The 26,158-nt window shown below is 41.1% G+C and overlaps 1 protein-coding gene across 1 annotated transcript in view; it reads right to left on the reverse strand.

The window, feature by feature from the left end:
- Positions 1-25,922, reverse strand: part of eys (eyes shut homolog) — a 212,863-nt gene extending 186,941 nt beyond the window's left edge. The window contains 7 exon segments of the mRNA XM_042065147.1: positions 4,535-4,694; positions 5,951-6,065; positions 8,022-8,158; positions 9,546-9,742; positions 13,431-13,547; positions 14,555-15,484; positions 25,876-25,922. Coding sequence (XP_041921081.1) covers positions 4,535-4,694; positions 5,951-6,065; positions 8,022-8,158; positions 9,546-9,742; positions 13,431-13,547; positions 14,555-15,362 — 1,534 coding nt within the window. The 5' untranslated portion in view covers positions 15,363-15,484; positions 25,876-25,922.
- Between the last annotated feature and the right edge of the window lie 236 nt (positions 25,923-26,158).

A 26,158-nucleotide genomic window follows, 5' to 3' on the forward strand; every position in this document is an offset into this window, starting at 1 on the left:
AGTGGTATTTGTGTATTAGTCATAACACACAAAAACATCATATATGGTCAAAAAAACAGATGGCTCTTGTCAAAAACCTCTACAGCTTAAAAATTCTTAAAGCAATAGCATCAACTAAACAAATATGAAAGGCCACATTATACAATACATAAACATTAAATTCCTCCAAGGGAATAGCTCAGAGGCCATCTTTGTAATTTGTAGATGCAATTCTTAGATCAATACCTCGTTTTCATAGTGACAGAAAGGGAGAAAAAAGCGAGTGAGTGCACAGGCGTGCTGGCCTGCTGTCTAGGTTTTGGATTTCATCACTCGTGCATCTCAAGGAAGGGTCCAGATAAGAGGCTGCATGGGGAAGGGGAATCTGGAGGAAAGAGGGCCTTATCGGGGAGGAATCTGCCCTTCCTGAGATTTCACCTGCCTTCATAGACACATATTGCTTTTTCAAAGCATGTCATCACACTCCTCTGGCTGATTGCAATCGTGTTCTTGACATCTCTCTTTGACCTTAAGGACAGCGCAACTGCCTCTGTGAAAAACTCCCTAAGACTGAGTGGCCCTGGACAAGGGGAAAGTAAGTAGGGGATACAATACACTCGACTGCCAAAGCTGTACTATCAGACCACTTGCATCAAATAAATCTATGCACTTGCATTGTAAATGCAGTATGTATAAATATGCACTCATATGTGCATATTTATGGACTCATAAATCTATGTCAATGTGCCAGTGGAAATTAAACAGTGTGTAAATGTTTTGCCTTTTTAATTCATCATTAAGGGGGGGGGGGGGGGGGGGCTCTCTCTCTTTAAAAGATGCAGCATACCAATACAAACATTTATTACATATCAGCAATTACTGCAGTAAATTCTCAAGCATCTGTGGGAATTTAAGACAAGCATACATCCTATGACTGCTCTGGAAGCATACTGTATATCATGCCCTGGAACCATATATCACTTGAAATGAAAAGGCCATCGGTTACTTTCTCTTTACACATACTTTATAAACTGTATAGTGACTTTTACACTGAGTAAGAATACTTATTACCAGAGTTATGGGGAAAAAAGTCCTTCCTGCTTGGTGCTAATTTTACATTTTAGGATGAAGAATGAGAAATCAAATCTGTCAAATTACTGTCACCAGCTACATGTCTGTGTAGGCTTCACTCCTTGTAAATCTTAGGCTAGAATCTGATGCTGATGAAGGATAAATAGGTTAAGGGCTTAAACTCAATTACGTTATTCGGCTTCGGCTGATGATTGATAGTTGAGAATCTCTGTCTAAGCGTGGGGAGCTAAAGTTCTCATTCAGAATCGCCCTCTTGTAATTCCACACTCAATTACAAAGAGCACTGTAGACTGAATCCTCCATTTCTCTTAATATAGCAATTAATTCTGAAAGTTGCACGAAAGTAATTAGCATTGCTCACGTCCTCATCATGACTCACGCATTTGTTTATGATTCTGTTCCAACACAGGAGGAACACTCACGATGAGTAATCACATCATTCACTGCAGATGGGTCCAAACACTGCAGCAAGTGCACCTTTGTGTACAGTATGTCTAAAGATGAAGACATAGAGAAAAACACTTCCTCCATGTTTTATTCATGTTCGTTGTTCTCATTTTCATATCAGATCAGTGTTTTAAGCAATGCTAGTAGCAAAGGATGCCTTTGTCTGTGAAATGGCAATTGCCTGAGCAATTATTTTGTATTCTGTATTTTGAACAATTTTTTTATTTGTTGCAACTTTTTAAAAATGTTATCACTCAAATGGCACAATATCTTTGAATAGTGTAAGCCCCACTCATGATATGCCATAAAAATAGCTTATCAGATCATCTGCCATTATGGTGGATGAAAGATTAAGCTGGAAGGAGCAGGAAGAGATATACCACTCACTCAAATTATTCCCAAGAAGCTATTTTGTTACAGTTGGTGGGAGCCATTGAACATCATTTTTCACACAGTTCAAGAACCACACAATTATTCATGAATTTGAAATGCAAATTGAGGGTGAAAATGTTCAGGATTTTTGAGTTGACATTCATTTTCTAATAGTTGACTATTACAATTCAGAGTTCATTTATTGACCTACAGTAATGTCCCTCTATTTACGTCATCAGTTCATCAGTATTTCATTTGATTTCATTCCTGGTGATAGGATGGCTTACAACAGACAGCAAGTGTCCACCCTGAATTTCTAAAGACCACTTCACAGTTAGGAAAACCAATGGCAAACCTCATATGACCAGATCGATATTTTCAGCATTTTTAGCATGCTGAAAAGCCATGTGGTGAAGATGCAGGTATTTCCCTGAAAATGAGCTTCATTAAATTGTTTTTACCCTGATAATCATATCATGGATATAGGACTTCAGCTTGTTCACAAATTAAATAAAGCACCTTGGCATTATTAAAAAAAAAAACTAACATGGCCAAGTTAATCAAGATGTCACACTAAACAGCAGAGCTAACAGTGGCTTGACAGAATGAACAGACTTATTGTTCCACTACCAATGCTGTGTTCTGTAAATCGATACAAAGTCATTAATCATTGACGGTGATCAGAGCAATCACACAGTAGCTTCAAAAAAGTATATTTTCACATTGTGCAAGCTCTTAAATAACATCTAATGTTATTACCCAAACAGTTTTTTTTTGTTCTTTTTCATATCATACTGGTCATTGTCGGAGCAAACAATAAGCACTCCAGCAGAATACGTTGTGTTGTATTTGCTCTTAAGATTTACTGATGAAATGCAGCCTAACCTCCACAAGCCCTTCACTTTTGAGACATTATGAGGCAAATCGCAGGATAATCCACTTAGAAAAGCAATGTGGGGAGGGAAGGAACGGGAAGGGCATGCCTCAGGGCTGCTATAGTCATTTAGAGAGAACAGAGGCGCCGAACTCCATTCAATGGCAACAGCAGATGGCAGAAAGAGAGAGAAATTGCATTGAATGCAAATTTGTGGGGAACAAACCCTCAATATAAAACAGTGCAAGTCATAATACGTATACATCTAATGCTTTGTTGTGCATCTTCTCAACCAGCTAAAATAAGCACGGTCTACTTCATTATTCTATGCATTTTAATGTACAAACTAAAGTACATTCAGTACTTTATAAAGTATATTCTAAAGTGCAAAGCGCATAAAGTATTGATCCATCTGGGACTTTTGGCAGAATTGCAGTCCAAATTTCTAAAAATGAATAGGCCTATTTGCTCTTAACTTTGTATAATTCAGCTGTTAGTTGTTTTCTAAGCTACACATACTTATATCCTCAAAGCAAAGAAATTTTCCAGTACTGTGCCATGAATGTCCTCCATTCTATTGGTGGGAAAAATAGATTTTTCACATAGCATCTGCAGGAAGCTCTAGACCCACTCGTTGATTACAGTAGTTTCAAGGAATTCTAATGGGTGCCATTATCTTCAAATAAGAGGACCCTGATGGCATTACTGTACCTTTGTGTTCTGTATATCACCTGCATCAAACATTACCCATTAGAGAGTACATGTAACTCATGATGGAAGTCTGTCTGGTGGGGAATGTGCAGCCACTTTTTCTTATCACTTACTCATAGTTGCAAGAGCCCTTACATACAGTACAACCCAACAATCAGCCTGAAAGCCATGACAATAAAATAGATGGCAAATACAGGTTATTCTACAAGGGCAATTAAAACATATCAACTGTGCAATAAGGGTGTGATGATGTAGTGTTGTGCAGTGCAAACCAGACAGTGACACCATGTCTTAGCACTATGCTTATTATGGCCACGTTCGATACGACAGGACCAAAAGCTTCTATGGCAGAGAGGTTACAGTGCAGCGACCTGGGGTGAGGTTTAGCAAGGTCAGCGTAACCCCGACCCAACCCATACCGTACAAACCTGACTCCCTCGTTTTTCATCAGAGTTAAGGTCCAATGCACTAATTAACCAGTTTACTACCAGTGTAGGAAGTAAGGCTACTTGAGACAACAAGAGAATACTTAATTAAGAGCATGCCAGGCTTCGATAATGCTGGCCTCTTACTACACATTTAACAGATCAGCATATGATTACTGTGTATGTCATCATTTTATCAAGTAATAGCCAAAACATGTTTATGGGATACCTTTGGTAGATCTGGTAGATTTTCATGAAAAAAAAAAACAACAGTTCAAAAGCTACCTAAACAGCAAACTGCTGAAGAGAGGAATTATCATCTGGTCCCTGTGTCCCATCATTCAGACCACAAATACACCCGTGAGGTTTATTTCATGAAGTTAACAAATCTAAAGTAATTTTCTTAATGAATTGCCTCCACACAGTCCCAAGCTTATACCAGTGTTGCTATTCCCGCATAAATATTCATAAGCACTTGACTGACAGGTTGTGTGCTGTGTCTCACGAGTGCCACTGAATCTTATAATCTCATAATCAACTTTAAGAGGAATAACAACACTTTTGACAGATGGGCAATTTATTACACTCGCGCAACTCGCGCCGCTAAATATGGAGGAGCGGACTGGAGTCTCACCTGCGTAGCCGGGAGGGCACTTGCAGGTGTAGCGTGGAGGGGCCGTCGGCTGGCTTATGCTTATGCATGTGGCGCCGTTCTTGCAGCCCTCGGGGTAAATCAGGCAGGCGTTCTCCACATGCTGGCAAAACTCTCCTGTCCACCCGGGCGCACAGAGGCACTGGCAGGGGAGAAGGATGAAAAATATATTTTTTTAAAAATGACAAAGAGACAATGGGGAGGCTGAGTCTTTCCTACCTGGAGATTTGGCATCCCAAGGAGAACCACCTGGACTTGGAGTTCCTCAAAAAAGGAAATTGACCAAGTGATGCATGAGGCCTTCGCCAAATTGAATCAGGACTGATGATTATGTTCTGACAGAGGCAGAGAAAACTGACTTTGCGTTATCAACACTGCAAAGGAGTGGCGTATTGGAAATCTGACAGGAAGTGACAGAAAAGACCTAATCATGACATTAACGGAGATATTTCCAGAGACTAGCAGAGGTGACCCCAGTAGGGAAGGGTCCAGAGTTTTCTCATCAAGCTGTTGATGTTGCTGTCCACTATGGGCCTTTGACTGGATATTCAGTCCTGATTACACAGATGATTCACAAAAAAAACACATGACAAGGTGACACTAAGATGATATTGAGATGGAAGGTCAACACTGGCACCTGGACACAAATACATAAATCATCTATATTCACCACAGCAGAATAGATACCATCAAAATTGTTATAAATGAATGCACAGGTATCGACTGTCAGAGGTAGGCTACAGCACATTTTTCACCTCGACATGGACTCTATTATGCGCTCAATAAACATTGTTTTGCAAAATGGCTGCCCACATTAGGAGATGTACTATGTGTGTTCGGATCGGCACTCTTAATCACATATCTATTGTCCTGTAACAGCAGTGGAAATGGGTGTTGTTTGGTTAAATGATAATCAAGGCAGATTAGGGAAGATATTGATGCCATTGTGCTAATGTTATTATATCCACATTAAATACATTAGGGACAAGTATGCAATTGTACTTTAAGCTTTAAGAGTGAGGTGTCAACAATATTTGTTTGGCATAATCACAATTTCATGTTTAAAGATGGATCCTAAGTGTACTCAAACACCTGTCAACTGTATACGCTTAATGGAAACAAGAGGAACATATGTCCATTGGGTAAACTTCTTTCATGTAAAAATAAATGTCTTGTCAAGGAGGGGTAGAGAGGAAATTCAATTATGTCATACGTTTTCAGAAACCTCGTCCAGTGGCCATAATAACATCAGTAACAAATTGACTATTTTACTCCTTAGACCCAGGACACAATTTTCTCATTACACCCGAGCTTCATGCGGAGTCTCATACTGTGTGTTATCAGACTTTTTTTTGTTTACACGTATTTCATTAGTTTTCTCTGTATTGAGTTACTTACATTATACCCGCCAATTAGGTTGAGGCACAATCCCTCATTCAGACAGTTAATACTGTGCAGCCTGCAGTAGTCAATTATTTCCTCACAGTTCTTCCCGGTAAACCCTCTGAGGCATCTGTGAAGAGAAGGACCAGCATAGCTTTCAGTTCATCTCTTGTGCAGGGCCCCGATGAAGGGCTGTCTGTGATGGACATGTGGACCCCATGCCTGCTATACAAACAGCCCCCCCCCCCCCCCTACACACACACACACACACACACACACACACACACACACACACACACACACACACATATTGAAAAGTTAAGTAGTACCCTTGCCATGCATAATACTTGCCATGCATAAGTATAAGACGCTAAAACATGCAAGAAAGGTTATATATAGGCTAAAACATATATTGTGTATGTTTGTCTGTGTATGAAAAGGGCCATAGGTATGTGGCTTGGCAATATACAGCATAAAACAACATATACACATAATGTATACAACATAAAAATAAACATGGATTTTCAAAGCCTCTTCCATATGGGCACATGCACACAAACACACACACACACACACACACACACACACACACACAAACACACACACACACACACACACACACACACACACACACACAGAGAGAGAGAGAGAGACACACACAGACACACAAACACCAAAGGCACTCCTGCTGTGATTGTTCCGAAGATATGGCCGGTGCTGTCATGGTGAAATAAAGACTTGAGCAAACTGCCGTGTGCTGTGTGATTTGGTAAGTATGTATGCTGGAGATGGCCCTATATCCCTTTGTGTGGAAAATCTCATCATGTTGTTCGTTTTGAGGATACATAACAGGGTAGACAAAAGGGTAGAAAAGTGTACATGCCGTTCTCCGCTACTCTGAAAACAACATTCTTGGAAACCTGCCCATGGCTAAGACAGAAAATAAACACCAACAAATATGGAAAAACAATACTTGGAAATCGGCATATAAAAACACTTATTTTGTTTAAAAAGTACAGTTATTCAGACTTGGAACATGTTGAATTTTAGCTACTGGACTGTTATGAAACAAGCATACCCATTTTGTCTTAAAACACCTGCTATATAGCACACGTCCACCTTTTAAGGGCACTTCCCTAAATGAGGCTGGATAGAGAGGGCAAGTGTGCGGTAAAGAAGGATGTCTTTTCCACTCCTGGCCAAGAGCACATTTCCTCTGGGCACTGGGACAGTTTAAGTGATGTTATTGGGTCAGACCTACACATGATCCCAGCGTTATTAACATCGGTCCCGTATGACCAGTGGCTATTGCCTTGATCTGCAGGCACTCCCATAGACTGCTAGTCTGAGGAGCAGGCATCGCTGATAATGCCAATGCAGTGGCTTTTGTTTCGGCCCTCTCTGATCCATCACATCCTACCAGTCGCGACTTTATCTTGCTTGGCGTTCGCTTTTAATTCAACCTTTTTTTTTCCTCCCCCAGCAACCTTTGCTCTCAACTGTCATTTGTTTAAAGAAAGCCATTTAAATGTATTGATTTAGGTGGTCTGCTATTGAAGCTCACAGAGATATGCAGTCAGAGATAAGTGAAGCAATAACTCAGAGAAAAAGGAGGGTCGCTAAAAATAAGCTTTTCTTAGTAAGGAGTAATAAAGCCCCTTTGATAGGACTTATTATCTGCAGGAACAAGTTGAAAAGCTGTCACTTGGGTGGATACAGAAATGCCGATTTAGTTCTGTCTCAGACACCGGCAATTGGAGGGGCCCAAGTCAGAAATCTGCGTCGCAAAAATAAATAATGAAACAAAACTCTGAAAGAAATGGATTTTAATTTAAATTTTTTTCTTAGCAGCACTATTTAATCATATGATAAAAAATGCCTCAGAATGAAAGCTGCAGTCACAAGTTTTGCATAATTCAAAGAGACGCTTTTTTTAAACATAAAATAATAAAACGCATCTAGCCTGAAGGAGGATGTGGGTAATTGATTGCTGGAGCAAACGCAAACCCCGCAAGGGCCCCGCTCTCTGCAAAGTTGGCTTCGGATTTCAGCAATCAACTCTGGCAAGCCCCCCCATCCGTGTTACCTGCAGGTGTAATCGCCACCCAGGGACACACAGCTGCCGTTGTTGAGACAGGGAGAGGAAACGCACGGCTGTCGCACCCTCCTGCACTGTCTGCCTCCGCGTTCGGGGCCCCCCTCCTCGCACACACACATGGAGGACTGGAAAAGGAAGAGGAGGAGGAGGAGAGAGAGAAGGACATGGAATGAACAACAACAACAACAACAAACCGTTTACGTGTGTCAGTTTATGGGAGAGAGAAAGGAAAATAGAGAGAGGAGGGTACTAACATCCAGGGCAGTGAGAGGAGGGAGAGGGGGAAAGGGGAGAGGAGGGAGAAGGGGAAGAGGGGAGAGGAGAGAGAGAGAGAAGAGAGAGGTAGAGAGAGAAAGAGGGGAGAGGAGAGAGAGGGGAAAGGAGAGAGAGAGGTAGAGAGAGAAAGAGGGGACAGTAGACAGAGGTAGAGAGAGAAAGAGCATTCACAATGAGATGTGCTTCATTACAGACAACCATTTAATCACAGCCTGCTAGATATGGAGCTTTAAAAAAAAAAAAAGAAACACAGACAGACATGCATTTGAGAGGTAACAGAGACAAAAGTTTGGCAAGGCATAAACTTGTGGTATAAAGGAAGAAGACAGCAAGCTAACATGCCGACTAAGTCCTAAAATAGAGAGAGACAGGCCATTAGCAGGCCTTGCATTGCCCCTGTTTACTAACTGATCTTGACAACAATAATATTTCAGATTCAGGCACCCCTGGAATGAGGAAAATAATGAAAGTGCGATCCAGGAAAGGTGGCACGATGAAAACTCATGATGACATTAAAGCTGGTGCACTTTTTTATGTGTGTGTGTGTGTGTGTGTGTTAGTGGGGGTGGGAAAGGAGGAGGGGTTGCGGAGGGGTGAAAAGCATTTCCATTTTCATAGTGCCGAAATCTTTCTGAGCGAATCTCAGATGGAGCCAATCAATGTCAAGCAGATCAATTAGCGTGTGCCTCCCCAGCACCAGTGGAGTCGGACTGGCCCTTGGCCTCTCGGGCGGCTATCATACCTCATGAAATCCCGTTATGGTTCAGCCCATGTGGCAAATCCCGCCATAAAAGAGAACGAAGGTCACAGGAGACAATTAATTCATTATTGTATTTTTTCCCCCCATTCCCAGCCCCATTCAAGGCAGGAAAAAGAACGAGTACTCTTTAGAAGATCCTGATTTAAAAAAAAAAAAAAAGCCCACGCCACAGCAACAATTCATCGGGCACGGCTGAAATGGAAAATTGGGACAGACACCTAATGCCCGAGAGCTTTCTGTAATAACATTTTTGATACGGCACTTAAATATGTGCTGGCCCCAACCAGGGTCTATCAATTAAAACAAATGCCACCTCCATCGCCCTATCAAAACAGAATTGTAACCTTCAAAATGACACCACTTGATCTGTCTCAAAGATAGCACATCAATTTGCATGTGACATTTTTCTATGAATCGTTTTCTCTAAGGCCCCGGGTTGTGAGTCGTGGGGGTTAGTGGGAAGGGTGGAAACTCACTGGTTCTTCGTCAGAGCATGGTGGCTCAGGCTGACACCCGAACGAGACACATGTGCTGTTCAACTCTGTGTCACAGTGGGGGCCATCAAAGCCTTCTGGGCAGGAGCAGGCATATCCTTCAGCGGTCTCTGCGCACTTCCCACCATTTTTGCATGGGTTAGACAAACACGGAGTCTTCCTCATGTCACAAAGAGAACCTGAAATGGAGAAAATAGCAGCATCTCAGTAGATGGAAGAGCTACGAGAAGCCTGAATACCATTAGAGGCTACAGTGTCTACAGTGAGAAAGACTGACACCCTGACGGTTGCTCATCTTTAAAAAACATGAGAAATGTGAAAATTCAAAAGACATAAATGATTGACTTTACCAGACAGCATTCATAACACTTATAGCTAGGGGAAATTCAGATTCAGTACAAAGGCTTCTGTCATGGTACTGTGCTTCTTTGATACAAAACCGGGGAATGGTGTTGTGTTCAAAGCACAATACTGCGTGTGTCTCATCGCAACTTACGGCAGTAACATGGGCATTGTGCATAGAGAGAAGCGAAAGAAGATAAAAGTGTTATATTGACAAGGGAGGAAAAAAACACTTACAGATCAACTGATTTTGTTGCTGCTTCCATTCGACTCAAAAAGAATTGTAAAGTGTCTTTGAAATGAGCAAATGTGTAATTATGCATGAACTAATCTGTTAGACACCTGAGTGACAGCACTCCCTTTACTGAGATTCTGTCACCCCATACATACACAACCAGGTCAACACAATGAACTATGGTAGAACTGTACACTCTTTTAGCAGCAATATTTGCAGCACTCTAGAACCATTCTGTCACAGTTCACAAACATTGTGGCATGGAACAGGAAAGCTACAATCTACAAACTCTGTACCAAGCATTTCCATTATAATGGGCTGACATGAGTCCCTTTTTATATAATTTAAGAATACCCTGTTAATCCATCTAGAGCAGGAATTACTTGGGGTAAAAAACACTCACAGAGGTCTCTCAAGCTACGAAGAAGCAAGCTCTTGGTTGGTTTATTTACTTCTCATCTGGAAACCAATTACTGTGTTTTGCTCTGCCTAATTTCATCATCTGCCCTTTGCTGTGGACTATGCGTGGTCATTTTTCCCCCTACTACCAAGGGAGCTACATGTATCAGAGCCAAAGTGACATTATTTTTTAATCAATTATTTAAGTAAGCTTAAAGAAGTCATCCGGATCCTCAGTGGAGACTACAATGTCTTAAGAGGAGAGCGCACTGTAGAAATCCGAGTTGAAACATCAAAGACCATTAATATTTCTTTTTGTCATGTGCTCTCCATGCAGCCGCTCAATTATTCATTCAAATTCAGAGACATGTGCTTAAGCAGAGATACATACATTACTTAGACATGCCGAGTCACTATGGCTTGTTACAGAGAGTATTAGGATCCACTTGATCTCAGAGAAGAACAAGGCCTCTCTAACACAGCTTCAGCATATCGAGCTCAGCTCAGCGTTCACTGCAGCACAAACACAATGGACAGCAGCCCCCCCCCACCACCCCCCCCCCCCCCCCCCCCATCCCCCAGCTTCTCTTCCTCCCCCTCCTCCAACTATGGACTTCACTGAGGTCCAAATGACCGAGAGAGCAAAAGCATCAAGGTGTGAGCAAGGACATCCTTGTAAGCAGACACTGTAAGGCATCTGACATCCAGCAGCAAGTTTGACACTTGCCCCTCGTGGGTTAAATTTAGCCAGCATGAGCACTGCCGCAGGTTCAAGGTGAACGCAATTTGATTTTACTCCCGAGAGGGGTGTTTCATTTTTGTGTTCTTCAGCAGGTGCTAACTCATTTATCTTTCTCTGTGACTTATTTCTTAGCATATTCCGCTATGCTAATCCCCTAGTGATTTAGACTCCCTGGTTCCAGGAGCTCCCACCATAGATTTGGATGCATCACTGGCAGCATCTGCTGGTATATATACACACACATATATATCTTTGACTTTGCACAGGCGATGTCTTTTACCTGTATAAAAGTAGCATCCATCTGTGTGACTATTTATTCACTATTTGTGTTGAGTGTGAATCACTGCCTTAATTCATAGATCCTGGCTACATGCGGTCTTTATTATTTAAAAATGTGGTTTAAATATTCATTGTTAAGCAAGCCGACTGTGCCTCCACATGACTTTCAAGGCTGATGAAGTTTGTTGGCAAATTTCCCAGATTAAACTCAGCGATCTCTCCAAGAAAGTCACGCACAGATTAAATACTTTCAGCTGTTGTCCCTTGACCCAAAAGTCACGCTTTTTTACACGCCAATGTTTAGCAGCATAATCATCCAACACTAAGGCAACACATATGCACCACCCACCCATCTACAAATACCCTCACAGGAGCATTCTCCCAGCCAAGCGTACAAACAAAACACACACACACACACACAATGGATGTCACAACCACCACTCAGACGTGTTTTAATATTTACCAAGGAAACCCACAGGGGTAAGTGAATTACAAAACAATTAACATGAGATCCCTCAGGGGTTGTGCCCTATTAAGTCTCTAATACCTTGCCATAAATCCCTGTGCTGGGGGGGGGTACGGCATCAAAAGAAAAATCTCAGTTGAAACATCCCCCTAAGTACTGCTCATTATTATGTACCATCGGGCTTCGGCCTGTGCGGTCAGTCTGTACCAGAACAGCCTAACTTCCGCATGATTAATGGGGTGACAGCCATGGCAAAGTCAGGGGCACACCGCCGGCCCCACAGGAGAGGACAGTGGAGCAGGACGCCACACCTTGGCTTTGTGTGCACCCTACGCCCATAGAGGTGCTCCATAAAACAGAAGCTAGCTAGAATGTGCTAGGCATTAGCAGGGCAAGGCCACTCTTGATAGGGCTCCAAGCACTACAGAGCGACCATCAGGTCCATCTGGGTCACATCCATGATCTGAGAGGCAGATGACAGGCTAACAGCCGTGAAAATATGGCCTGGGCGCTGAACAAACCATTTGAACAGATTTAAATAAATGGACAATCATCCCACTAAACTGTAAGCAAGCAATAGCTTGGACACAAGGTGGCTGGTCAAGTCTAATGTTAGGAAACACAAACTAGAGGGGTTGGAATTGAAAGTGCAACCGAGCTTAAGTCAAATGATCAACCTGGACAATCTAGACATTTGTTATGCTAAACTACAACCCAAACCATCATGCAAATGGTCCCTGGCAATATTTAGAGGAATCCACCTAAGCACCGGAGCCATCAAAAAGATGAAAAAGGCTAAAATATTTTCATTTTTTGTGTATTATGCTGTATGGCACCAATTAACACCAGAAGGTAATATACATACAAATTATAATGATTAAAAAAGAGCCAGAATAGGCAGCTTGAAAACAGCTTGTTTATCATTTGCCCTCTCTGTGTGGCTCTCCAATCAAACATGAGAGCCATGGTGGAAGGCAAGCAGAGGTCAAATGCAAAATTAATTGTGCATCACCACATTGGGCTCTGCACAGGCCACAGCACTTCCTCACTTCAGTGCAGATTTAGGTACACTGATTTACGCGGCTGTGAATTCAGCATTGTTTTTTGTTGCAAGCAAACACAACACAACACCACACAGCACAGAAAAACACGATTTTCCCCGGGCAGAGTTTAGACATGATGCTGAACTTTGGAGTCAAGCACTGCAATGTTTACATTCATCGTAGCACAAAAAGTCACTTAATTACATATAACACACCCCAAGGCAAAGCGTAAGCCATGCAAGCATTTGGGCAACGAAATCGACATTAGAAAAGCTATATTCCACTGGTCATATCCCACTGTTGTTCATAACTACCGGGAATAATACAACTAAACATAATATGTCACAGAGTTTCTACCAACCTGTATACCCTGAATGACAGTCACATCTGAAGGAAGCTGTTGTCACTTGTACACACTGTCCGTTTAGGCATTGTTTGTTGCAATTTTCATTTCCGATAATTTCAGAGCAGTTAATCCCTAGAGTCAACAAACAACAAACATGTCAATAATAATTAGGACAACAAAATAAAAATGAATGACAGCTGACAAAGAAAGTAACACTTTATTATTCATCAGAGCTCTGGGACTGATATCATGGTAATATATTGGGGGGGGGGCTGCACACACAAACTTCACAAACTAAAGACAACAATAGTTTGTGTTTTTTATACATTACAAATTCAGTGCAGATTTGCACTGCCATTCAAGTGGCAAAAAAGCAAGTTTTTCCGGTCAAAGACTATGAGGACAGGGATTCAGGTTAGGCACTTTGTAAGCAGAAATAAGAGTGCATGACTAAAATCAAATTTGCAATGTAAACCACTGGAGACAACTGCTACTGCAGCTGTGGGTGGCTTAGCATACTAAAGTCTTCTACATTTACATGCACAGTCAATAAATAATACTCAGTCTATATGTCAGGTCTCTGCATCATGATTATTTTGTGTTAAACATTTTCTGAGTAAGTGTTCAGCCGTGTTTAAATGGTATAATAGAAAAGGTTTAACTTGTATTGACACAGCAAGGTGAAAATGAAATAAATAAATCAGGTGGGGAGAGAGGGAGGAAAAACAACATAAAAATATAAAGCAATTAGGAATCCTTTCAGGTGGCACAGAAAACCATTTCAGGAATAATTATGGTGATTAAGGGCGAGAAAAAAGGCACTTCCTGGAAAATGTTGTTCAAATAAATAGCCCGTGGGGGTATCCATATCTTTTTGAAATTACAGGACTATGCTAAATGAGAACCAGCAATTATTATAGATAAATAATAAATAAGTATCTGAAAAGAAATAGGGTGGTTCTCGCAAGGTGGGTGCGTTTGGTCATGCTAGTTTAATTTAATGAGCTCAATTTCTTTTCCAATTTATGGTAATTGAACGTGTGACATGACCTAAAAATGAAACCATTTAGTGAAGGGGAGAGCCTGAGAATTACATCTAGACTGGAATCCAGGGGGAATAGTGTTGCAACAGAACTTACCTGTGAACCCGGGTAAGCAATTGCATTCATAGGTGTGAACGTTTGGGTCGCTGGATCCCTGACTCCGACATGTGGCACCATTAAGGCAGGGGTTTTCGGAGCATATGTCATATTTCTCACAAAATCTTCCCAAGTAATACTTATGGCATTCACATGTGTATGTGGGGCTCCAAACATCCGCCCTGCAAAGCCCATTCCCCGAGCATAATCGCACAAGAGGTGAGTGCTGGCAGTTTTGCTCTTTCACTGACACTCTGAGTCGCAGGCCGAGTTTACATAACTGGGAGCTCCCTTCATGGGAAGCTACAAAGTAGTGCACACCCGAGGTCAGCCATTTTGGCTCAACCTTTGTTGTCCCGTTCATGTCGCCAAAAAACAGGTAGTGGGCTGGATGAGGCTGTGCAATAGAGCAGGTGTCAAAGCCCTCTTTCGACACGTTCACCAGGTTGAGGCCATGCTCCTCCAGCGTGGCATCAGCGACCATATACAGCACGTCTCCGAGCTGCAAATCTAAGGGGCAGAGCTGTGTGAGGCCGGGCGGCGGGACGTTGGGTGTCTGTGAGTGCACCCCCTCATCCCCTTCAATTTGCTCGCCGTGGCACTGGGTCAAGCCGGTGCAGGTGTTTTCCATGAGTGTCCATTTCACAGTGGTGCTCTGAGGCCGAGCGCGCCACTCACGGGGGGCCGTTCTGTTGCAGATTGCCTGGCCGCTGAGGCCATCATCCATGAAATAGCCGAGCAAGAAGGCAATGAGGTGGAGGTTTAGCCGTTTCATGCTTGTCCACTCAGGCGCTTTATTCGAGCTCATGATTATCTATGTCCGCATGGCTTATCTGTGGTCATTTGCAGGATGGATGGATTGGAGGGCTATTCAAGATGGTGACTGACTGGCAACAACCAACAGCTTGATCAATGGCATGGTGCAGTGACCTAATGGAAATACATGTAAGAGAAGGGAGAGGGTTAATGCTTTGTTTCATGGGTGTTGTTATGTTTTTTCAGAAGCCATATCCACAGGTACAGGTCAAACTGCAGACAATCATCAAAGCAGCGCAGTATCGAATTCCTTCTCGCAAATCACACTTTAAGTCTGGAAACCTGTGCTATCAATACTGCTTTACTTTTTTGGCCCTTGACAGTATTTTCCTGTGTGTGTGGAGGGGGTCTGAGACTAGTGGAGGGGGTCTGAGACTAGTACCGAGTGCAGGACCGAGTGACATAGTGTGCACGCACACATAGACACACAAATACACATATACTGTAGAAACAAACACACACACACACACACATATGCACACACATACACAATGACACATGCACGCCCACGCACACACACACACAGACAGACAGACAGACACACATATGCACACATATACACAATGACACATGCACGCCCACACACACACACACACACACACACACACATACAGACAGACACACATACAGTATGCACACACATACACAATGACACATGCATGCCCACGCACACACACACACACACAGACAGACACACATATGCATACACATTGACACATGCACGCCCACGCACACACACACACACACCACACACACACATATGCACACACATACACATCGACACATGCACGCCCACGCACACACACACACACACACCACACACACACACACACAGACAGACACACATATGCACACACATACACAATGACACATGCACGCCCACGCACACACACACACACACACACACACATACAGATAGAGGGCAAAGACCTTGGCGCTGACCGCACCAGGTGTGTGAGGGTGGCTTGTGCTTCCCCGTAGCTCACACACACCAAATGACAACGTCAGATAAAATATTCTTCTTCCCCCCGCCGCCACACCGCCCGGGATCCGCTGGTGTCAAAGCGCAGAGATGAGTTAAAACAGACTGCACTGCCTCCCTCCCTCCGGCCTCTTCCTAACCCCCGTACTCCAGATAAAAGTAGTGTGCGGAGATAAAGTGCTATCTCCACGAGTGCAAATCCTCTACTTGATACGTGAACAATGACTGATATGAATAACCTCTTGGTGATAAGTAGTTCTGTGACTATGGAGTAGAGAAATAAATGCGGGGTGACTAATAGTGTGAATTAGAGAAGGAGCTCGGTGAAGGATGCTACATTATGAACCTATTCTCTCTGACAGATCATAAAGTCAAAGGCATCAAAGTAGCAGTGTTCAGTGGAATGACTGAAAGAAGCCCGGTAGTTGAAAGACGATAGTGACATGTAAGAGGAGACAGTCTAATCGAATTAGGTTGATTTACAGACAGAAATAAGAACAAAAACTGTCTACGAAAAAATATTGGAATTGTTATATGATGCTAGAGGGTAAATATTAAAACTCTGTCTTCAGTGTGGTGGGAAGTTTCCTCTTAATCAGAATTCAAAGATAGCTACCTCTCTGAAATTACCAATCCAGACTTTGACTCTATAAAGGGAATTTCCTAGAGCATACAGTATTATATTAGCCTGGCGGGCCATCCTATATCATTGAAATGTATAGTCTGGAATCGAACCATTCACCTCGCTTAATCCAAGGGGCGGGCAGAGAATTGTCTTTCAAACTGCCTAGGCATGCAATAGGCCAGCGCTACGACCATATCTGTATCCGGTCGGCAAAACGGCTAATACATCCTTCTTCGAAAGGAATGACTTAAGTGCATTGTGTTGCTCAACTTTCAAAGAAAAGCACAAGTCCAACTCCTCCAAAGTTGACGCCAACGCCGATTCAAACAACCGCTCTTTGTTCGCCATAGCCACCTTCCTTGTTGTTCACCGTCGCAGGACTGTCGTTATCCTGTTAAGCCCGCCTTAAGACTCTCTAACAAAATAGAGCGCTGTGATTGGATGACGTCCACGGCGTCAGCCAATAGAAATCCCTATGGTTTGATACTAGACGTACAGGCTGAGCAAATTAATTTGCCACCGCTAGGGTGCGTCTAGATTTCTAAGCTAGTATTATATACCTTTCTTGCAGCAAATATTTGTTTTTCTGTTCCGCAAACAGAGTTTGTAAAAACTCCAGGCTGATCGTTTTTTGGGGAAAACTCTGTTTGTTTTTGCGTCTAAACTGGTACAAACAGAGATTTATTTGAGAAGGCGGAGATTTTTAGTCAGTTCAAAAGAGAAAGAGGAAGTGATTTGTTGCTGTTGTTATTGTTGCTATTTTCGGGATTCTAATTGGCTAACACGGCCTTGAGCATCTCGTTACACTGCCATGTACAGGTTTGGCATGCTCTTAAAGGCATATACCCGGGCTAGTGTAAAGGAAAACTTTTCTGAAAACTGACAGGGGGGCACAATGTTATTTTTGAAAACGGAGAGGGTGAAATTTTGAAAATAGCCGACCACGTGTAAACGTAGCATAAGACAAAAAATGCATGAAACCACAAGGTGCCAACAACCATCCCTGCCCCACTCCCAATAAAAACAAATAGGTTTCAAAATTGGAATGTGTCTGATTTACAGCAGACATATACAATTATCTTATCATCTTTCCTCAGCTTCGAATCATTGCCATTCATCACCACATGAAGCAGTACAGACTACCCAAACCAGCTGCTGCTGCTGCTGCTGCTGCTGCTGGTGGAGGTGGTGGTGCTGCTGTTCTCTGCGTGAACAGTTGGCATATTATGTGCTCTCAGACATTACGCATTTCTAACTGAGACATTGTATGCGCTATGAAAAACAAAATTGACAGTTGGAGGAGAGGGAGAGGTGGGGGAAAAAATGAACAGAGAGCATCCCAGAATAGTCAGCCCTCCAGTGACACTCCCTCCCTCCCTACACCAAACCTAACCACCTCTCTCACTGACCTGTGGCTTGCCAATGAATGGGAAGAGACAGGGAAGGTACGGTATTGTGTTTGACATGCAATTTCATAAAGTATATGTTTCTACACACAACACTTATTGCCAATTTGATGTTTTTGTTGTTGTTGGTTTCTAAAGTGTACACGCTAATAATCAATTCCGATCGCTAATTTTTCACTCACTAACTATGTGACTCCAATTCAAATGAGAAACCTGTCAGAATAATGAGCATGGTTCATGGGCAGACTTCTCAGGCTAATGTCTTTGGGCACTGCACCAGTGAGGGGGGTAGGGGGAATCATGTTTTCTTACAAGAAAATCACCAGGAGAAGGACAGGTGTAACCAGAAGACAAAGTCTGCTCTTGAGCACCAGGGACTGAATATGAATATCTATACATATTTAAAAAATAATATATGGCTATATCTATACATATTTAACAGAAATATATAGCTGCATGGAACAGATTTGCCATGACATCTGAATGGTCAATAATCTGACAATGAGCAGATAATGCTTTTCTGATGGCAGGATAAGTGTGAAAGGCAACAGGCTTCCCCACTAATACATTATGCAGCCCAGATAGAACTGCTCCCTGATCAAATATCTGACAATGCACATTCATATCATACTTATACATGTATACAGTATATACATAGTGATGTATATAAGGCTACATGCATCAGTAATAGAGTTCTGATGTGGTATGGACGTGACCAGGAGACAACTGTATTCCATAAAATTATTAAGTTAGATGTTAGAACCTTCAGATATCATAGAAACATGAGAATAAACATCTCAGCTCAGTTAAATAACTACAATAATAAAAGTAGCATAACCTCAATCCATCTGAAGTCACAAGACACAAATTAACTGTTTGTCCTGCATATTCATAGGCTACATTCATGTACAGAGGCTACATTTGACAACCAAATTAAACTCAACCACTCTTGTAAATGTGTCTTTAATCAGCTCCTGAAAGCATGTTCTCTCTTATCCACAAAGGAAATGACAGTGCTGGAACTGAATCAAAGAAAATTCAGCACTTTAGGATATGCTAATTAATTAATGATCTAAAAAGGCCCTATGTGTGTAAATAATGTACGTGTACGTATGGCAGCTAGCTATGTGAAAAAGACAAAGACTAGAATGGATGAGCATACAGTATTGTACATTCTGCCTACATGGGCACACACACACATACGCACACACAAGCACGCACACACACACACACACACACACACACACCCACACACACGCACGCACATAGACACACACTCACCCACGCATGCACACACGCACGCACGCACACACACATACACACAAACACACACAAAAACGGACACTGAATAATGTCACTATTTACAGCTCTTTGAAGCCAAATGCAGGAAGCAAGGCATGTAAACAACATAATTAGGACAAGAGGTTAAGACAGGCAAGAAGCACTGAGAAACTGCATGCCTAGATATGGGGAGAGAGAGAGTGATGCCAAAGCCACCATCATCCCCACACCAGGATCCCCTAGCTAATGCAGCTATGTGTGGAGCACCTCTTGGACTAATCAAGGACATGCATTGTGTGACGTAACCTTGATGATGTCCTCAGGGTTGAAAAGCAGAGCGCTCTATAATCTTTGGTTGAAATACTCACATTGATTTAAACTGACATACTGACGTACATAGACAGACATAGCATGATACATAGCATTTTTGCATGAGCTGCTAACAACCTAGCATGCTATGTTATAGCCTACTATACAGCTTACACGTATAAGACTTTCTATTTTAATTGTTGTTCATTATAATCATGGTGACTATGATTATGGTGGCTCATCCTATGTTGTTTTTACCTAATTTGATAAGCTATTAAGTATGGAATTTTGGTATGTCTGTGTTACATAACATCAGCAAACATGTAACCAGAGGAAATTAAACCATTCAATGTGTAAATCTGCTTCAAATGAGCAATTAGTATTCAGTAGGCTTTCCACTATATTAGCCTGACTAAACGAGGACTTGTAAACCAAGAGTTAATCAATAAGTGCATACTCATGTTGATAATTCATCATTATTACACAGGCTGTTGTAAAGTGAGACTGTTGCTCATCACCCTCGGCTCTCAAAAAGGTTGATTAAATAGACCTCAACTACTAATCAGAATTTGTAATGCACTGTTGAATACACTGTTTTTTATGGGGTCTCGGGTTCACAATTTTCATCGGGCATAAGCAATCATCATATAACCGCCAGACTACTTAAAATGCTACACTAATCTCTCTCTGGGTTGAGTCATCACCCAGCTGCCTGCTAAACCAAACAAAAACATTTCAAAGTTAGCAAATAGTTGCAATTATACCTTAATAAAAAGACAAACTGTAAAACTGATGGTAGAGTACTCCAGAAACATGCACACGGACATAAATGGTGACCACTTGTCAGTGATTGGTGTGTGATTGTGATGCATTCTTCTAAAACAGGTGGTTGATCAATTTTATGTGCATGCTATGATTAATGCTTTTCAAATCTGTGTGAGCGAGAACAAGAATGTAATTGTGTTACCGGACGAAACACACATTTTAAGAATGCATGAGCTAGACATTAGTGGTAAATGTTTTGATATGTTCCTAAATATGCTTAAAGATGGAGTCTGTGATTTTGGCAAAAGATATGTGAGCTCAATCAAACCACACCCCTTCCTTTCATGCTCCTAAATTAACATCCTGTATGGATTCAAGGTTTATCTGGGCCAATATGCTAAATTCCCATTTTCAGTAACAGGAGTATGTAAAAATCTTTAAACATACACACACACACATACTGTACACACACTGGTTGGACAGCAAGAGGACTGTGAAGAGTATTTGCTGAATTTGACAAAAAAGTTATTGGATGAAAAATAGGGGCCAGAATGTTGTGCTATTGAGTCATATACAGTATGACGCATATTTGCTAAAAAATGTCAACACTATGCACTTGAAGTACTTTTTACTTCACAGAATAAATACATACAAATGCATGTAAAACAGATCTAATCAACTAATTACTAGTTAACTAATTAACTATAAATATATTATATTGTATCACTATATTGCAATTTATTTATTACATGTTTCATCCCACCCGTAATGCTTCATCTAAACAAACTTAATGCCTGGAATTACCTTCATGGACTAGATGACTCAACAGGTAATACAGTACATGCAGATTAAACAGCAAGGTGTGAGAAAGCCAACAGTAACACCACCACACAACTTGCAAAAGCTATGTGATTTATCTACAAAGATAATCATACATAACCATTTTTTTTGTTAACTAAGATTTGCAACATTCAGCATGTCACTGTATATTTTAAATGAATGTCAGGTCTGTTAACACAGTCAGTATCCTCAAACAGTCTGAGATGTATTTTCATAAGATATCTGTATCGGCTGGCATTTGCAGAGAACAGTAGTAAATATGTCACTGACAGGCCTGGGAAAGACTATAAAAACACTCACCAGCTGCAATTTTGTTCAGACAGTAAAGACTGGATATCCTCTTGACACTGGGCAAGCCTGTTAACACTTATGAGCCTGTGTCTAGTCTGATGAAACATCCTGGTGTTAAGCAAGCTACAGTAGGCCTATGTGTCTGTATTTAGTTTGAATTCTTAAAGAACCGATATACAGTTTGTCAAATGTGTTGCTGATCTAAAGTAATCATACAAGATATGCATATTTACTAGCCTGTGATATCGCCTTGTACAATCAATGACCATGCATCTGCACAACAAAGGCTGTAGTTGTGGAGGCAAAGCAGAGAATGTATCGAGTCATCATCCATAGCTTCCAGGCGCGCCTGCAGGTGTACGTCCGTACGCACTGTGCGTACCATCAGGCTACTCAACAGCGAGAGAAAATTTCCCTTGTGTGTGTGTGTGCATTCACACCAAATTGGCCTACCATACCTTCCCAACTATGCACAGTATCCCATTAGCTGCATGCCATCAGGCTATTTACCATTTTCTATTACGTAAAGTTAGTGAACACGTTATCAAAACTAGACTGCATTTCCGACGGAAACTGCGAAAGTGTGCTTGCCCTGGTCCGGTCACCAACGTGAGCAGACAGTGGCCTACGCTATGCTGAACCTGTCTTGATCCAGGCATTGTAACAGTGCCTTTCAGTGTTGGAGCAGTGGCAATATCTCAAAAGCTCTAGGATAGGGCTATTCAACTATTGGCTTGCGGGTTGAATGCGGTTCGTTGGATTTTACCTTTGGGCCTGCCTTCGAATTTAGCTTCTATGACTGAGATCAAATCAATAAAATAAAATGACAGCAGTGATTGGCTGCAAAAATAAATAATGTCATGCATCTTGCACCTCTCAAACTGGGCTATCAGGTAACCTACAGAGGAATTATGAAATATGACCAAGGCATTAAAAAGCTGCTTGTTTGTCAGGATAATTTTTCACTGATTTATTTAAAAAAAATATGAGCTATGAGTGTGAATGTTATATATTCCATCCCACAAATTATGTTTTACTGGTTTATTTGACAAATAATCTATATGGATTTGCTCTATAAAGACCTTATGTCTGTTTGGGATTGTTTGGTGAGCCTGGGGTTGTTTTGAAAGCCTACTGATGTAGCCTATCTCAGATGTATCTTACAATAAAGGAATACTTCATATTACTCTAAACCACCGTCTGTAAATCAACTGTATACTACGGTCTACATTGCACTATATTTTTTGACCTGTCTCTGTATATTTCATCACCTTTCTATACTGTGCCTCACATTGCAACACAGCTCAGATCTTTGGTTGCTATGAAGGCCAATCGTTCTAAATGGATGGTTGCTATGGCCAAAGGCCAGTACTATCTCTGCAGTTGTCAAGCGGGCATATCGTATAATTCTGATTAACCTTATCTTATTTGAAACATCTCTATTTTAGTTAGCCCACTTCCATACAGTGGGTCCTATTAAGAAGTGGCCACTTCATTCGTGCTTACTTATCTGTCACCATATGCCTATGCCTACGTTTGCAAAGAAAACGTTTTAATTTGATTCACATGAAACGTTACATTTAATGTACATGTTGACAATGAGTAGGCTAGTTTTGGTTGTTGGTGGTGTTATTGCATCCCTTAGTTATGCCTACAATGCAAGTTCCCTCGCGATTGGAAGCTCCTGTAGACAATAGTAGACGCATTTCAAAACATCGCGTTAGGAGTCCTAACAGTCTGCTGGTTAGGGTGTTGGTGGGGCTGTTGAGCTTACTGCTAGCTGGTTGGTAGGGTAATTGTGATACCTGCAAAGGTGCTTTTGGAGTAACCAAATTTGAATCTTGTGTGACATGGCATTCTTGAGATATCATACTCAAGGTGTTTTTGACCTTGACAGTTGACCTTCAACCTCCAACTTCAACTCACTTCATCTTTGAGTCCATAAAAACACTCGTACCAAATTTGAAGCATGTACGTCAAGCCGTTCTGGAGATATAATGCTGAATGCATGAGATATGGCTGGGACTTTTATTTTGACACACAGGAAACACTTTAACAGGATGTGTAGTTCAGGTAGAGCTAGATTGTATGCTTAGAAGCTGAGACAGTTGAATTCCTCACAGATGACACCTGTGCCAGTGTTCTGCTCTGAGAACTACTTAACGAGCGCAGCTGGCTCTATTATGACATCACAGCCCCCATTCAAGTCTATGGGGGAAAAATACACTTTTAATTACAAATATCTCAAAAAGTATAAACTTCTCAAAAATGAAAAACGGATAGGACGGTAAAGCCTTGGAAGATCTACGGAACGGTGCTTCAACCAAATTTGTACATTAAGCGCTTTAGGCTGAATAGCGCGCACAAAAAGGGAAAAAGAAAAATAATAATAACTAGAAATGCAATTCCAAGGAATTACAAGTTGTGATGTAAAATATCATGTATAGTTAAAACAGTTACTACGGTGATGCTAGGATAGACATTGTGATTGCATAGCTTAATAAAAGTTGTTGATAGACAGCTAGTTTAATAGATAGTTTAATGATAGTATAAAAGTAGACCGTTTAAAAGTTGAAGGTAAATAGTTTAAAAGTTGTTGACAAACTGGAAGTTTAATGAATGTTGATATTTTAATAGTTTAATGGCTGTGTATAGGTAGATATTTGACGATAACTTAAAGTTGGAATGGCTCTAATGTTTGCTAGCAGTTATGCTAAGATTTTTAACTATGCTAACCATGCTACTTAGCTAATGTTTTATAGTAGTGCTAGCAATGCTAACATGCTAACCATGCTACTTAGCTAACGTTTTCTAGCAGTTTTGATAAACATGTTAACTATGTTAGCAATGCTAACTATGCTAACCATGCTACTTAGCTAACTTAACTAACGTTTTCTAGCAGTTTTGCTAAACATGCTAACTATGTTAGCAATGCTAACATGCTAACTATGTTAACCATGTGACTTAGCTAACCTAGCTTATCATTTTTAGTAGTTATGCTAACTAGTATGCTAACAATGTTAACATGCTAACTATGCTAATTATGTGACTTAGCTAACCTAGCTAATCATTTTTAGTAGTTATGCTAACTATGCTAACTAACATGTTAGCAATGCTAACATGCTAACTATGCTAACCATGTGACTTAGCTAACCTAGCTAATCATTTTTAGCAGTTTTGTTAAAAATGTTAACAATGTTAACATGCTAACTATGCTAACCATGCTAACTAGCTACAGTGGGTAGGAGTCATAGTTGATGACAAGTTACAATGGCTGAACAGTTAAAAAGTTCAGTAGTTTAAAGGGTTAAATTGTTTAATAGTGAAATATTGTATTGAGGACTTTTATTTTGAAACAGTTTTTGGCAGAGGAAGCAGTTAAACAGGATGTGTAGTCTTAATAGGGCCAGTTTGTATGCTTAAAGCCTGAGACTGGCAGTTGATCCAGGTGGCCTGAACACCTGCCATAGGATTCTAATTGCTTAATGGCCGTATTATGATGTCATAATCGGCAATGTTAAGTCTATGGGGATTTTTAAAAACTTTTTCTTTAATAGTTTAAAAAGTATAAAAGTTTCAAAGTTGGAAAGACATACCAACCTGATCTGTTTGAAGACCTATGTTACAAAGTTTGAATGAAGTTTCTAAGTTAAACTGTTCACGAGAAATTGCGTACGGAAAAAGTGGTAAGCGGAATAAGAAGAAAAAGTTGCCTAGGAAGAACAGTACAGTGCATTTTCATGCACTGTAATAATAAGAAGTCTCCGGATTTCAATAGAGGGGATGCATCCCCTCTAATGACCATGGCATTACGCTAAACAACATAAATCCCAATTAGCAACATACATCTCCTCCCTATAGCTAGCCACACAATAAATTAATGATACTAAATCTCTGCTTAGCATGCTTCTCCGCTTAGCATTCTAATAACAGAAGGGGCACATTTATGTTGACCACTACAACATGACTCATTATGTCTGTAACGTTAACTGTATAAAACACTTACTTTCATAAAGGACGCACACCATCCAGCACATACACATGGAAACCGATATTTTAGGTTCTTGGCCACAAACTCAAAACGTGTCTCTCTGAAGCCCTGTTCTAGAATTTTTGCTCTGAAGGCTGCGTTGCTAGGCAAAATCAAATAAACAAAATGAGGGTCTTTCAGTATTAAATGTGTACGTGTGATTCCGAATGGATGTGTGTGGTTTGCAATTAGAATAAACAAGAAATAACATTTCCAATAATTTCCCATTATAAATTACATAATATTTGCACCTTCCTTA

The sequence above is a fragment of the Alosa sapidissima genome, chromosome 16 (assembly GCF_018492685.1).
Source record: "Alosa sapidissima isolate fAloSap1 chromosome 16, fAloSap1.pri, whole genome shotgun sequence".
NCBI lineage: Eukaryota > Metazoa > Chordata > Actinopteri > Clupeiformes > Clupeidae > Alosa > Alosa sapidissima.